The following is a 16,151-nucleotide window of genomic DNA, read 5'->3' as shown; positions in this document are numbered from 1 at the left end:
AGCATTAGGGGTGCAGCTGGCCACAACACATACTGCTATTCAAAAGGAATGAGACTGGCTGACTGCACCCAATGGGGTATCAGTGGGGAAAGCATATCTCAAAGAATCGCAGTTAGTGTAGGGAAGGGTAAGCAACCAGTCTTTCCAACAACAGATAGCTTCCCTTTTGAAGATGTCAGATAAAGATGGAATTTAGGGCACCTCGGGAGAGGACAAATGGGACTTCAGTTGATGGTGATTTATGGATGGTAGAGCAAGAAGTTTGAAGATGTGAATCAAAATATGATGGTCCCTTTCCTCAGTAGGGTCTCTAATATTTGAAATGAGTTCATCAACAATGATGAGGATGGCTGTATTCAATCTGGATAGATTGACAGTGAAATGGATAAAGGTAGAAATTGATTATCAGGAGTTAAATGTGGTGGATAACAGCACAAAGGAAGTGTAGGGTCTCTCATGGTGAGTCTTCATTCAAGAGCATGTATTGCAGGATTTAGCATACAGGTTAGTAAAGGACTGCATCCTTGGTCACTAGAAATTTAAGGAAACCTACTTGCATGTCTTAAAATGACTGCCAGAGCTTAAGTGAACAGTTTGAATGTTTTTGCGTTGACCATCTGGAAAATTAGATAGGGTTGTTGAAGTGGAGAATTCCATTCTTTATTGGGGTGCTGGTCACTGATAGTAATATGGCTTGACAAATTTTGCTGCAAATGTCTTGTTAGATCGTAGGTACATGTTCAGCATACTGAAGACAAAATTGCAAAGTCTGAGGGACATTCTTGAGACCAGATCTTTCTTCAAGGTATTCAGCAAAATTTTCTTTTCAAAATTGGATTGGGTTACTCTGTAACAGCAATGATGCCAAATTAAGTAGGTTAATTACAAACTGTACTTTGGCTTGACTGGTTGGGCACATTTGTGACTAGTTCAGGAAAAGTAAACAGCATTTGTTTAGGAAAACACTTTTGTTGCTATCAAATGTATCTAGTAAAGGGACATAAGGACCTTGATCTGACCATGGTTGAGGTGGTGAGACATGCATGTGGGCTTTGTTTGAGTGTTAGCTGTGAATGCATTGACACTTTCAACTCCTATATAGGTAGGAAAGAATGAGGAGTGTTGTGTGCTAAAAGTAGGTTTTGTTCCTTCTGTACAGGACAAGAGCTTAATCAGACATGTGACCTCATATAACAGATAAAATGAGGTATAGTTCAGAGAGATGCCATGTCTCTGCAGAGCTTCTATATAGCTAGCTCGTAATGGCCTCCAGAACTACTGTGAACAATTAGTTAGGTTAACTTGTATAATATTGCACTGTTTCTTTTGCATTAATAATCAAAACAAGCCAATTATTGAGTTTTGTTGACGAAGCATGGATTCTGCTGTGTGGCTAAACTGGTTCTTCTCCTAAATGGAAGCACTGCTGAAATAAAGCTAAAACACTGATGTCAGGAGATTGGTAAAGGTACTGCAAAGATGTCCGTCTTGCACTGTTGTCATTTGGATGCGTGTATGGCTGTGCATCCCAGATTTAGTTGTAGATATAGGAGTTTCAGAGAACTTGAGACAACTCTGAGGTCCTTGTCTTCCCAAATATTTTAAAGAGATCCACTGCATTTATAATACAGGAACTGTACTTTCAAGTGTTTGGGGGGCCTGATCAGTTTAAAAAAAGGGACTGTGACAGTTTTTTTCCTTATGCAGACATGTTGGAAAAAAAAACATAAGGAAAAGAAATTAATGCCATCTGTAGCTGCTGAGCCTATAGCCCTGTTGGCATCAAATTAGCTATTTTAACAAGATGCTCAGGAGTTTTATTCCCTGTTCTGGTTACTATATGGAGACTTTGTATTTTCTTTTGTTTTGTGATTTAGAATGACGAATATACCAATAGGTACTGATAGAATATCCTTTCCAGATTATTTTCAATTTATTACTGTAGTCCTAATTATCGACCTGGACCCCATTGTGCTAGATTTTCTATTAACATAGAATAAGAAGGATTATTATGTCTCCAAGCAGGGCATAAGCTAATTTTAAAGGAAATGGTAATAGATGCGTTGGGGGTACAAGTAAACAATGAGATAAGATCCAGTCAGCATGATAGGGTGTGACAACAGCACACAAGTGACCTAGCTAGTAAGGTTTTTGTTAGCATCACAGGAAAATTTAAAGGAGGGACTTGGAAGATAACAAAATAGCTTGTGTATGTTTTGGACACTCCACCTAACAGCAGAGGCCTGCATGGGGGAAAAAGCACAAAGGTACTTGTTAACAATTTCAGATATGTGAGTAATCCTGTTTCAGCTATGTTGAATTTGAGGGGGAGGCTGATAATCCACAAAAAGATCTGCAGAAAGGTTTGAGATTTTAATTTGGACAGAAGGAGATAAGTCTGGAGACGAGGACCACCCAAGCTTCTCTACTTTGTTAGTGATCTTCTACAGTGAAGTGGACCCTAATAGAAGTTTGTTCCCCTATTAGTGATAAACATGTGGGTTTAATTTTGTTCTCTGATCCTTCATTTACAACCTTCAGCAAAAACACTACCATACACTTGTTAAATTCCTGGTACCCTCCATTTTGAGGACAAACGTTTGGTTATAGACATGTGATTTAACAGCTAATCTAGATAATCTGGGTGACGTGGGACAGGACTTGATTCCACAGTGGCAACTTTTTTTTTCTTTTACTAACACTGCTTTTAAATCCAAACTGTTGCACTGATGCCATTAGGTGAGAGACCCATATAACAGTGGTAGAGCTTTGAGCAGTGTTGGACATTAAATTGGAGATGGACATTTTTTGGCATTCACCCTAAGCATCAGCTGGTTTCCTGGAAAATCAATATGTAGTTTAGCTGTTTACGCATGACCACCCCCGTTTGAAAGTTCTACCACACTGCTTTTTATAATCTTAAACCAGTGACTCAAGAAAGGCCATGGCACCTTGCAGTTCCTTGGTGCTGTGGGGTGCCACACGGTGCTAGCACTGTTTGACGTGCAGAAATAATCTGTTGGGGTCTGAGTTCTCTGCAACAGAAGAATTGCTCTATTGTTTTTCTTCACTCAAAAAAGAGGGAAAACTAAAAGCTTGCATTTTCTAAGGAGTGTTTTGGGTCTATCAAGGGGTTCCTCAAGTTTAAAAAGCTTGAGAACCACTGATCTACGCTATGCAGCCTAGTTCCTCCCCTATTAGGGTATGCAATTTAGAGGGAAATTCTGTCCTGTTAATTTAGACAAAACTCAGACTACTCTAAGGAGAAAGTTAAGTATTGATATATAATTAGTTGCCCCTCGGAAACATTGTAAGGTATGGGTCTGCCACTCTGCCTTGATAGCTCTTTGAGGACACAATATAATTTTTTCCCCCCATTCTGAGCTTTGCCCTAAGAGTTTTTAAATGCAAATCTTGTGGGATGATAAAAATTAAGGGTTGAAAATTAAGTGTTGCTTTTGACATTAAGAAAAAGAAATGTGAATTATTTGTAATAACATCCCCACTCTACAGGATCTGAATGAACTGGTTTTGCAATGTAAGGGAGACTAGTAAATATGGGTGGATATGCAAACTTTGAAAACTATTTGTGGTATAGAACATCAGTGTCTCATGATAAAAATTGAGAATGTAAAGTCTAAAAAGGCCTGTGGAGCTCAAAGAAGTGTTTTGTAATACACGGCAAGATTTACTGTATATTCATACTAAATATTTTAATAAATAAAGTTGTGGTTTTACTTTTGTAGTTTTAAAGTGCAATAATGGAGATTACAAAAAAAAGAATTGGATTAGTTGTAACGAATCTACTCAAGTGTGTTTTATAGGTGGAGGAGTTTGCATATGGTGATCAACTTTGAGGAATCAGAAGTATCAAAGTTCTCATGAAACTCAGTCCTGGAAATAATTGTTCAAGTAGTCTAACTTAGCTATATCTCATCCAGGTATTTACCAGATATGCTCTGGAGAATAAATAAAGTGACTGTCTTATTTAGGGGCCTGTGATATGCAAGAAAATATGATAGTATGGTAGACATTACTTCATGCCTAAGTCTTGGTTTGGATAGCTCAGTGTGTCTGCCACTCCCACCCAAGTACATTGTGGCCAGATGCAATTTCTCTGTTCAAACACTAGTAAGCATCCAGGAGTACCCCTTTTCAATACTCAGTGCCAAGTCAAAACAAAGGAGGTCCAGTGGAGATAGCTGAAAACAAAATGCCAAAATGGGGTCTCTGGTAATGTTCCCTCTACCTGCCAATATTATGAAGAACTGATTTGCATTTTTGCATGTGATGCCACCATCAAAGCCAAGAATGCAATGGTCAGTTAGAGCTGCAGGGAACATGGAAAAACACCCAAGACTGCATGGCAAGCACTAGGGGTGTGCAAAGCTTTGGTCACTGATTCAATTCGGAGAAGATTTGGCTCGATTCGGAGGCAGATTCACCGAATCAGAATCAAATAGGGAGACAAACCCCCCCTGCTCTGAATCGATTTAGAGCCTCTGAATCAATCTGGAAAAAGATTCAGAGATTCGGCGATTCAGAAGGCAGTCTTGCAGGTGAACAAAAAGTGAGGAGGGGGAGCTGGGGGGTGGGGGAGGGGAAGACTGACATTTGTAGCTGGCCAGTGACTGATCTTTCCTGAGTCCCCTTCTAATCACAGTGCTCTGGGGGTGGGACATAGAAACAGCATATAAGCCTCTGTCTGCAGCCTTTCTGTCCCTCTTGTGAGCTGTTCTTGCCTGAGCAAAAGAGGGCCAGGCAGCTGGCCCACAAACAGGTGAGCAGGCAGAGATCTAACCGGCACTGGGAAGGCTCCCTGTTACAGGCTACCATCCCTGCTGTTTTCATCCCACTGGGCCTTAACATGCACACAGTCCCACATGTCATGAGTGTTGCTTTCAGAAGCTTAAAGTACAGCTTCCCAGAACCCCCTGTGCCTATCTCCATGAAACTTGGCGGGCCTCATGCCCTGAGAAGGGGCTCCCATCCCTGTTGTTTTCATCCAAATCTGCCAAAGAATGACGGTTATAGGTATTTCAGTGGTTCTCCATTATAGTCTACGACTGAATCACTCCGAATCAGTGCCAAATCTTCCGAAGCAGATTCGGCCAAATTGATTCTGGACAGTGATCCGAATCTCCAAATCAAATCACTGTCCTCCGAATTGGCCGTATCCAAATCAAATACTTCCCTATTCGCACAGGCCTAGCAAGCACCCAGTAGAACTTTTTGATTTGGGCATCATACAGAGAATTATTGGGGCAGCCGGGAACCCCTCCTGCTCAGCATGTTCTCCATGGTATCTGTGGTGGAGACTTAAAACTTTTCTAGTCTTTTTCCCTCCGTGGGATTGAATCTCATTGCCATTGGTCATACCCTACATCTGTGCCTAATCTCTTGCAGAGCTGATTTCTAATCATGCTCCCATTATTCTATTTTATACCCTTTTGCTTTCAAAATGGCATCTCTGCTAAAGGTGTAAAGATTTACTTCTCTGCTATGAGAAACACCACAGTTATGAGTTACTACAGGAAAAGCTTGGGAAGAAGGCAGTAAGTGTATCTCTCTCCACCTCCCTCCACTAACTGTAGAGTTCTCTCGCTCCCATTTTGCTCTGCTGTGAGCACTTCTTTAAAACTTTCAGTTTTTTAAACAATTATTGTTTTAATTATAGATATGGAAAGTTTGGGGATTTTTAAAGCTCATTAGAGAAGTTGCATTGATTCACAGCTTTGTAGTGCACTCAGCTTTTCATAGATCTTTAAAATTTGAAGTAAATGCCTCAGATTAGGCATTGGATACCTTTTAGAATGCATAAATATTTTAAGATGTTGTACTATACGGATTTTATAAATTAACTCCAAAATTCTATTTAATTTCACAGTGTTCTTTAGACTGATCTGTGGGAAACAAAAGCACTACTTAAGGCAGAGGTAGTGCTCTGTTTTGGCATGAGCATTTAAAAGTTAAAGCAGCTCTCTTAGGATTATCTAGGCATCTAGCCTAACCCTTGTGCTCCTGTCTAGCTGGAACAAGTTATCTTGATAAAGAGCAGAATTCCTGTATTGTTGATTTATACATTACCTTTTTGAACAGGGCTCCTCTTTGTCTTCTGAGAGGTTGTCTCAAGGTAATATTTTCTAAGATGAGAAGAATGCATGCAATTACTAAACAATACCCTGTCTCCTTCCATGCTTCTTTAAAAAGAGAGAGGGGGAAGAATCCAGAGATCCACTGTGCTGGCACTAATTCATGTGACTTTTAAAGTAATGAGTCATGTATACAGTCCCAACTCTCACATACTTCCCAAAAGAAATGTAAGATGGATATAGTATGAGTTGTTTGGAAAAAACCCTTGCCATCTTTCTAGGACAGTACAGACTGGGCAGAGATGGTAGAAACGACATTCCAAATTGTAGGAAAATAAGTATTTAATTATTGTGGGAATACAGACTGTAAGGGATAGAACAATAAGTAATTATACTTTTCCTGATTTTCCCCCCCCCCCCCCCCCCCCCCCCCGATACCTGTTAACTGCAAAGAAAGCAGTTATCTTCAGAGTATCTGTCAGATCTTGGGAATGGGGAAGGTGGAGATGGACTAAAGAAGATGTGGCTCATTACTATTCAGTTTGTTATGATGGAGGATCATAAAGACAGATTTGTGCAGAGAAGGTTTCATGGAACGTTTTCAAAATATCAAAAATGGAGGCTAGATTCTTGAGAGAAGTATGTATAACCTTGGAAAGGAACAAAATGTAATCCCTGCAGAGAACAAAACAGCTATGACAATATCTCTTATTTCAAGAGACAAAGACTACACCTTGGCATTCTAATGTTCTGTTAAATGTAGAGATAGGTAGGTTGGGACTGCCATTTCTTTAAACTTAATTTTGGGTTCTTTTTATCATATGCAACTCCACAGAAGTTGGAGAAAGAGAAATCTTTGAGTGAATTACCCACCAGAGCTTGTGAGCACTCCATGGTATAGCTGTGTCGCACTTCTACTGTTTTAAGTTCAAACTATGTTTTAATTTTTTTACTTTTATTCAAGCATGTTATCTGTATGAAATGCACTTTCCAAAATATATCTTCTAACAACTTGTTTGAAAAACCTTAATTCGGATATAGTTCAATCCACAGATGACTTAGTATTTGCTACTCTATGCTGTTTGTTCTTAAAGAAACCAAAAAGCACTTTCTTAATTACAGCACAATTATTAGGCACAATGGCCCCTGGTGTATAAAGTAGGAACCTAGTGCATCACTTCCTTGTTTCCTTTACTTGGGGTATATGATAGGGGCACCTTCTCCATTATATAGAAAATCTCTTCACTTTCTGCTTTCTCTGATTCTCCATCAGACACTTATCACATCAGGCATGTCATGATTAGAAACGTTCAACTCCCTTTCAGCCTCTAAACAATGTACTCTGCTGAATTTTTTTAGTACCTAGGAGTAAAGTTTAAAGTACTCTTGTCCCCACTTCCAGTAAAAAAAGCTTCATAGATGAAGTAATCTGGGTTGCCAAAATTAGAGGAGGAATCTACTTCTAAAGGGGCCAAAAAAAAGTTTCTGTGTCTTATCAATGGCCTTGAAACTTGGAAACATCTTTTAAAGCCATCAAAAAGCCTAGGAGGCTGACACTGTATAGAAGAACCCTCTTCATAGCATTGCACATCTGTGACCACAGCCTCAGCAGCTGATATTCTTACACTAAACTGTTTAGCTACTGGTTGTCAGCAATGAAAGAGAAGGAAGTGAAAATCCATGTTGTGAAGGTAAAATGGTTTCCCATGCTGATAGAAACTCTAGTTCCATTGCTGCAACTCTGGGATGACTTCTGTTCAGATTTCTAGGGCAATTGCTTTTTTTGTCCTGAGGTTCTGTCACCACAGCAACCATTTTGGGGGATTCCTTAGTTTGATTGCCTGTGAAGGCCAAGATGGCTCTTCTCCCATCAGTTGGTTACAGTTGTCTGAACAAAGCAGAAAATAAAATATAGCAGTTCTGTTAGCTATATTGAGGTACCATTAACAGTTCTGATCTTATAGAGCCAAATCCATCTGCTTGCATGACTCAGAATGCATATGCATCTTCCTCTCATATTACTTTCATGGTTATGGCACAGCACTTTGTCATTCATGCTGCATTGTACCATTTAGAAAATAGTGCAGACAAAATTGACAGATGCTATAAGAGGAATCATTGGAGTTTATTGTTTAGGTAGTCATAGAATTCCTGTAGTTTGATATCCATCTCAGGATGGCTAGCATGACAAATCAGAGTGTAGAACAGAACAGTGGAACAATGCCCAGTGCTGCATCTCCCTAGGCTTCTGAGTGGTTAATTTGGGCAGACAGAAGTGTGTGAATGTAATGATGAAGTAGGAAATTTCCATAATGTAGTGTGGATGCGCTTCGGTTTGCTGCAGTCAAATTACAACTTTTAGAACAAATGACTAGATTGAATCAACATCACTGTATATATCATTTTGGGGTATTTTTAACTTTTGTGTCTTACTTCATTGCAGTTGAAGTATTTTTCAAGTTATTCTTATTTTCATCCTCAGAAATTATATGAGCTGAATAACCTGCATGCCCTTATGGCAGTGGTGTCTGGATTACAAAGTGCCCCCATCTTCAGATTGACTAAAACGTGGGCGGTAAGTAATCTCAGTAGGACAGTGGGTGACTCTTAATTCCTTCTTAAAAATAAAGATTGTAGTATATCCTTCTGTAGTCTGTTTCAAGGATCCAATGATTATTTCAGATGCACTTAATTCACTTGTACTCTGTACATTATTTCTAGTGCCTCTAAATCTACATTTTCCTCTTGAGCTTTTTTCCATTTTGGCATAGACATTTTTTCCTTTGAAAATGGTTCCCTGAAGATTCAGTTAAGTTCAGAGGTTCTAATTTGGCCAAATGCTATTTTGTATTAGTTACTGGAAAATTATGAGTGCCAAAGCAGTCATATTTTAATCATTATGGGTTTTACACTGTTGGAATTTTTCATCTGTAAAGAATACATATCCAAAATCTTTTGAGTCAGATTCCATAAAGATGTGTATATTTTTATTTTTATCACTGATAACTGGGCTTAATTTTTCCCCAATGTGTTGTCCATTGTACTTTATATGCTGACTATTCTAAACAGTGCATTTGCTTGTTTTTCTTTTTCTAATACCTAATTTTGAAAGAGAAATTATTTTTCCTACTCTGCCCACCCTCTCTTTTGACTGAAATGGTAAGCTGGTGTTTGCATACTAGTGTCAGTGATTGGCACAACTTTGGGCAACGTGCTGACCTAGTTGCAGGTTCAGAACTAAGAAGAATATTCAGCCTAATTCTACCATAAATTGTATGTCTGCATAGCCATATAAATAATAAGAGATGGAACACAGTATTTTCAAGCCTGATCACTTCAGAGTTCACCCAGAACATGAAACACTCCAGCGTGTAATACAAACTTTAATTAGTTTGTAAAAAGAGGTAAAAATTTTCAGGGATCAGAATGTTAGTGGCTACAAGAGTCTACTGTATCCTAACAAGACAGACACATTAAAGGTAAACATTGTTAGCTGACATATTCTGTCAGCCTAACCATCAATATTAAACCAGGTATAATTTTGCCATTGGCAAGTTAGGCAAATTCAACAAACACCATACAGTTCCTTATTTTTTGCATTGACATACCTTGTTCTGAAAGGTCTTAATTTAAAATGCACTTACTATTCAGAAATGTTCGAGAAAATCTTCACTCTTGATCTATTTTTAATGGCCTCCCTTCAGTTTCACCAGTCAACATGCTTATACAGGATAAAGCTATGCATCTCTGGATTCTATCTGAGAAAATCCAGATCCTAAATTTTCCCTCCCTATTCGAACCACTAAAATATAAAATAATCCATTATTGGAAAAATCTGATGAATTGCATGTCTTTTATTTTTGGGCAAGTGTTTTTTAAGATTTCAGGCCTTTATAAAGGAGCCACTTCCTGCACTCAATCTGCATGAGCTTTTGCAAAAATAGGTAGTCTAGAAACTCGTGACAAAATAGGTCTCGCACCCACCAGTTTTAAAGATATTGGATTCATTTAAGGTAAAGCCATCAAACTATTGTCAGCTTCTAAACACAAACTCTTTCTCTTAACATCTTAAAACTGTTCTTGGTAGAGGGAAACCATAACTAAAGTGAAATGAATAGAAGAGCTGAAAGAATTAGGGAGCTGCAAGAATGAGAGTTCTTTCAAGTGAAGCTCTGAATCATCCCCTCCTACTTCTGTAAGCAGTTCTGACTGTTGTTGTCTCCCATTACATTCAAAAGGGTCAACAACAGGTAGTCGATGGGCCAGATCTGGCCTGCAGTGTCAGTGGATCTGGTCTGTACCCATGCCTACAACTGGGCTGGTGCTGGGCAGCTTCCAGCTGTGCCTGCACTGCAGTGGCAGCTGGTGAGAAATGTCAGCAGTGCAGATGAAGCTTCTGGTTCATCAACCCAGGAGCAGCTCCCTACCAGCTGGAAGTTGTACCTGCAGTGCAGCTGGGGAGTGGAGGCCCGGGGAGAGATGGTGGCGGCAGCAGCAGCAGCCTGGGCTCAATTCCAAGCTGTCCAGATCTGGCACAACTTCCCCTGGGCTGGAAGCTGTGTTTATGCCCCAGCCTGGAATTGTGGGGGGAGGCTTGGAAAAGTGGTGGGGCATTTCATCCAGCGTGGTTGTCATGGCCTATGGGATGCAAAGGTTGCTGGCCCCTTACATAAAGTGTATGTATTTTAGAGCAGTTTCAAAAGGCCAGCAGCTGTTAACATTCTAATTGTCAGGGGCAGACAAGCCAGGAATGATACAAATGTAGCAAAACCACTCTCACTTTACCACTCTTCTATTCAGTTAAACTTGGAGCAATTTTGCCAATAGCATAAATTGAGTTGGGGGTAATGGCCAGGGGTACCAATCTGGAAGGGGTGCCAGAATGGCAGTACCTGGGAAGCCTGCCCCAGCAAGGCAGCATACAGGGAGCCAGCAGCAACTGCTGCTATCAGGTAAGATGCTTGTGTGTGGGGTGTGTGTGTCCATTCTCCTCCACTCTCTTCAGATGCTTGACACAGCACTCCCATTTGTCTCTGCTAAGACGCAAAAATCACTAATTATGCATTTGAGGTTTGCTACTTGCCCATGTTTGTCTTCGTGAAACAATTAAAATGTAACAGCTGCTGGCCTTTTGAAACATTCCTCTTTTGAAACTACTCCAAATATATGCATCTATACCCACAGATACTACTATTGCTTGTTCTCTGGATACTTGGGGGGTGGCGGGGGGAGTCCATTTTGACAACAATTTGGAAGGAAAGGAAAGGAGGAAAGAAAATCTAAGGATCATTGAATGGGTGCTTTTTCTTCAGCATTACCTGTGCTCTAGTCGCATTCTCTACCAGATTGCTCCTATGTTAAAGAAAAGAGAGGGAACCTGCTATGCATACCATCCCCTCCATAAGGAACTGCATAAGGAAACCGTTGAAAGGGTAACACTTTTGGAGAACCTCTCAAAGACTTTGAATGTAGCAATCAGATTTCAACAGTGTTGCTTCTTACCCCATATTTAAGAAAACACAGTTGACTGTCAGATTATTTCATTGCAGTCAAAACTTTCAGCATTTCTTTTGTATTGTAAAAGGAAGCATTTGTGTTTTTATTACTTTCATTCCAATGGAGTTATAAAATACCTCCCAAGCACAGACAGAACATATGTCAAAGCATGATGGAATGAAAAATTTTACCTAGATTGTCTTATTAGAGTATCTACTGCTTAATTAACTTGAAAGCTAAATTTAATATCCTGAGCTTTGAGGTGTGATATAATACTAGAAAAAAAAAGCTAGACTTCCTTACTCATATGTTGGAGCTAGAACTAACAGCACTTTGAATGTGTTCTCAGCTCCATATATTATTATCCCTGAAAATCTGTAGGAGCTCTAACCTGGCAGTGTGTCATGAGAGATGCAAAACACCGATGTTAATTCAAGCTGTGTTCTGGAACTTCAGAGAAAACAGTTTCTTGGAAGACCGGCCCCTCCTTTAAAAAAGAAACCTGATGATGTAGAATTGCGTTGGAGTGTTGGTCATCCTTGTGACAGTTAGTGGGTAGAAAGGTAGACAAGAATGAGAAGAAGTAAAACAAATAAAAATGACATGTTTGCCAAAATACATAGATTAGGTCCATTGCAGTCATGACCACACAAGTAGATTTTGATTTGCAAAGGAGGGAATTTGCATGTAAAATCTTGAGGATATGTACCTACACAACTAGAGTTTCCCTTAATTCCACTTATTTTAATAACTAGCTACTGTACATCTTATTTATAGCTGAAACTGTGGTTGAGCTGCTAGAATACCTTGTCTCCTGCCAAAATGTACAATCCAAACATTTTTCTACACTTCCTTAAATCTTGGGCCTAAAATGAAATAAAAACTTTAATGTGGCTTCTCAATGGCAGTTCTGTTAGTTACCTCAAGTGCAGCATTTTCTAATTTTGTAATTTATTCCCTACACAGAGAGCTCAGCTATAGTTAAGAGCCCAGGAGGGAGCAGGGAAGATGGACTTGCACTAAAAGATAGATTAATGATTTAAGTTTTGTGTTCAAAACTAATGAACTTTTAATATGAATGGAGCCTGTAAAACTGCTTTTTTGGCTGTCTGAATAATATACCAAGTAGTGCTCAAATAGAAATGCTTTTCTGTGGAGAAGACTGATCAAGTCTCTATTACACCTTCCTTTTCCAAGGGGAAATTCTGGTTAAGGATTTGAATATCAGTGTATTTGCATGAGGCCTCAATCATCATTACAATAAAATAAATTCTAAGTACTTACAAATTTTGGTATTTGATTGTAGCGTTTTTATCGTGGGAAAACCAGAACTTGTCCTGCCCCCTTTGCTTACCAGGATGCAGGTCTAGGCCCTTTACTCCCAAGCCACAGCCCCCCCTCCTCCACCAGCCCTGTTGAAGGGGGCCCCCAGCTGCCAGGGCTATGGGGCCAGGGACCTGGGTCCACAGCCCCCTGCTCCTTGCAGCAGTGCCCAAGCCCTGGCTGCTGTCTGCAGGAGGTGGCCGCTGCAGCAGAGCAGAATGCAGAGCCTGGCTCCCAGTCCCTATGGGTGGCACAGCTGGAGTGGAACCCATCGGTGGGGGGTGCAGACTGCCTGCTGTGAGCTTCGACTCCCTGCCCTGCTGTCCCCCCTCCCCCCCCCCAGGCCCTCTGCAGCCCAGCAGGTGGGACCCGGCACAGAGCAGAGTAGGGCCAGGCAGGGAGACTTGGGGCTTGCAGCAGCAGCAACATGCCGCCGTGGCGAGGCGCCCCCAGGCTGCCTGGCAGCAATGAGGGGCACACCTCTGCACCACTACTTCCGCTGCCACCAGGCAGGGAGAGGGAACCTTGCCAGGGTAGCATGGGGCTTATAGTCGTAAGGAGCCGCCTTGCCCAGCCCTGCTCTGCCCCGCTGCACTAGGTCCTGCCCGTTGGGCTGAGGAGGCCCTGGGGGGAGGATAGCAGGGCAGGGAGCCTGAGCCTGCAGTGGGCAGCCCACCCCTGTCCTGTGTACAAATCTGGGGGGCATGTGCACAGTGACAGGGAGTTAGGCCCCCCACACCCTGGGCGAACTGCCCACGTCCCCATCCTGCTCCCTGCTGGGGCCCTGTAGCTACGCGTTCTGGCCCCTTACCTGCAGGGAGCTGCTCTCCAAGCTGCCTGGCAACCATGCACATGGCAGCCCCTGCCTGACCATCTTCCTTCTGCTCCTTCCAGCCCATGCAGGCTAGAACTCTGCCAGCCTGCAAAGACCTCCTTGCAAAAGTGGAAAGTCCATGTATTTCCCCATTAAAATGAAAATTCTGCATGTTTCTTGTTTAAAAGGGCAAATCCACATTTTCCCTGTTTTCCTATGGGAAACAGAAAACCTATATCCCTGGCTATTACCTGCTGCATGGTAACACTTTATTTATAAAATGGGGAAAAAATTACTAATGGTAAATCAAATTCAAACATAATCAGTGCATTAGAGTTCAGTGATTTTTTTAACTATGTGGAAATTTGAAGAATTTTGTATTACTTCATTTTTTTTGTCCTTTATCTTAAAAATTATCTGACAGTTCTACATTTTTAAGGGACCCATTTAAGTGCTAATTTTAATTCACGACCTAGCCATTTTTTCTTGTAAACACTCAATTTATTCTGTAGAGGAAGGCAGTGTTATATTCTTTACCACAAAGGACTGAATCCATATTTTAACTTCAATAGTCATCTCAGCTGTAAATTTCTAACTACAATCCTTCTAATTTTGTGTCTCTTTTTTTAGTTATTGAGTCGAAAAGACAAGGCTACCTTTGAAAAGCTGGAGTATGTTATGAGTAAAGAGGATAATTATAAGAGACTTAGAGATTATATCAGCAGCTTGAAGATGACTCCTTGTATTCCTTATTTAGGTAAGCTGAACAATTTATGGGTGGTATTAACAAGAAAATACTTACACAAGCAACTAGAAAAAAGAAACCCATTTTAAGCAGTATATGAGAAGACATATAAATCTGGTTGGCTATAAATGTTTTGTATACAGCAAGAAAAATCTCTCTCTCTCTGTGTGTGGGGGGGGGGGTTGTGTATTAAAAAAACAAAAAAAAACCCCAACCTTCCAAGTGCTTTAAGATTTTACATGAAGCATCAGTTTTCTTGGAGATGGTTTTTCCTTCTGTTGTGTAGATATAATGATTGACTGATGGTGGAGTAGTTAGACTGTTATTCCTGGCAATACTTTTGAAGAACTAAACATTTGACTGTGCATAGCTATAATGAAAAGCAGTACATCACTAACTTGACAGATAAGTATTAATTATAGACTATTTATTTTAACTACTGTGAAACCTGATTTATACTGTATGAATTGACACTTGAATTATATTGAAGTGACCAGGATAATTAGGTCATTGTTATTAAAGATAAAGAAATAAAGTAGCTGATGTGCAGAGTTAATGTGAATAATTGTTTTTAGAAAACTTGATCAGTTCATTTATTTTCATTGCATATTGTTTCTCATGTCTTGACAAAATATAACATTTTCATCAGCTTTTTGGAATTACTTGCTGAACCAAGGAGAATTGAGCAAGATCATTATAATTTACTTGTAATATTGCTCATATTTTTGGTTTCCTTTAATCATATAAAAACATCAGTGTTTAACAAAAGTGTTTGTCCAACTGCTTCCCTCTTGCAGCTTAGTCCAAGGTTAGCTGAGTTTCAGTTAATGATTTGTGTTACACATCTCAGCTGTTTGTATGTCTGTAGTTGGAATAATCTCCAGTGGTCTACTGTAGTTTACTGGATTTTAATTTCACTTCACTCTGAATGTAATAATTTTTCTGTTTTACCATTGCTGGGTTATTTTAGCTTCTCCATAACCCCAGACTCTGGAGGCTCTTCTTTGTGTTGAAGTTTTCATAACTGTCACAGTAGGTGGCAGGGAATGCCTGGCCACTCAGTTTCCACTATTTTATTAGTCTTACCAGCAGCAGGCAGGCTTAACTACATCTTCAGGCGTTCTAAAGAGAAATACGACTGTTTGTTTCCATAATTTATGGTAGTGTAAGAGTGACGTAGCTGTGATTTATCTAGAGCAGGGGCAGGCAATTATTTTGGGCAGAGGGCCGCTTACCCAGTTTTGGCAGGCTGTCAAGGGCCGCATGGGTAGCTCCACCCCTTGACAGGTGCCCCACCCCCTGGTCACCATCTTGGGACCAGTGTCTTGGGATCAATGTCCCAGGGCCAGCACTGGTGGGGCCCAGAGCAGGGCACAGGCTGGCAAGGGTCTGTGGAGCCAGGCTGGGCTGCATCAGCAGGGAGGTGGGGTCTGGCCCAGCTTCATAGAGTCCTTGCTGGTTGGGACCCTGCCCTCCTGCCACCCTGCTCTGGACCGCACCGGCACTGGCCCTGGGACACTAGTGTGGGCCCCATGCTCCCACTGGCTCCCCACCTGCTCACACCCAGTGCCCCCCAGCCCTGCAGTACAGGTGGGGGGCAGCGCTCGGCCCTGACCCCCTGTTTGCCAGCAGGGAAGAAGCTGGTGCAGAGCGTGGGGAAAAGTGGCCCCTCGCCCATCTC

General features: G+C 41.0%; 1 protein-coding gene across 5 annotated transcripts in view; it reads left to right on the top strand.

The window, feature by feature from the left end:
• The window catches only part of RALGPS2 (Ral GEF with PH domain and SH3 binding motif 2), a 252,496-nt gene that overhangs the window by 102,264 nt on the left and 134,081 nt on the right, over positions 1 to 16,151 (top strand). For all 5 annotated transcript variants that reach the window (XM_019501819.1, XM_019501821.1, XM_019501818.1 and 2 more), the window contains exons 6-7: positions 8,575 to 8,667; positions 14,356 to 14,482. In XM_019501819.1, the coding sequence (XP_019357364.1) occupies positions 8,575 to 8,667; positions 14,356 to 14,482 (220 nt within the window). The remainder of the gene's footprint in view (positions 1 to 8,574; positions 8,668 to 14,355; positions 14,483 to 16,151) is intronic.

This window comes from Gavialis gangeticus, unplaced genomic scaffold, assembly GCF_001723915.1.
Source record: "Gavialis gangeticus isolate Ggan-Ray unplaced genomic scaffold, GavGan_comp1, whole genome shotgun sequence".
NCBI classification, from domain to species: domain Eukaryota; kingdom Metazoa; phylum Chordata; order Crocodylia; family Gavialidae; genus Gavialis; species Gavialis gangeticus.
The sequence above is the reverse complement of the archived record's forward strand: the minus strand, read 5'-3'. Positions and strand labels throughout refer to the sequence as shown.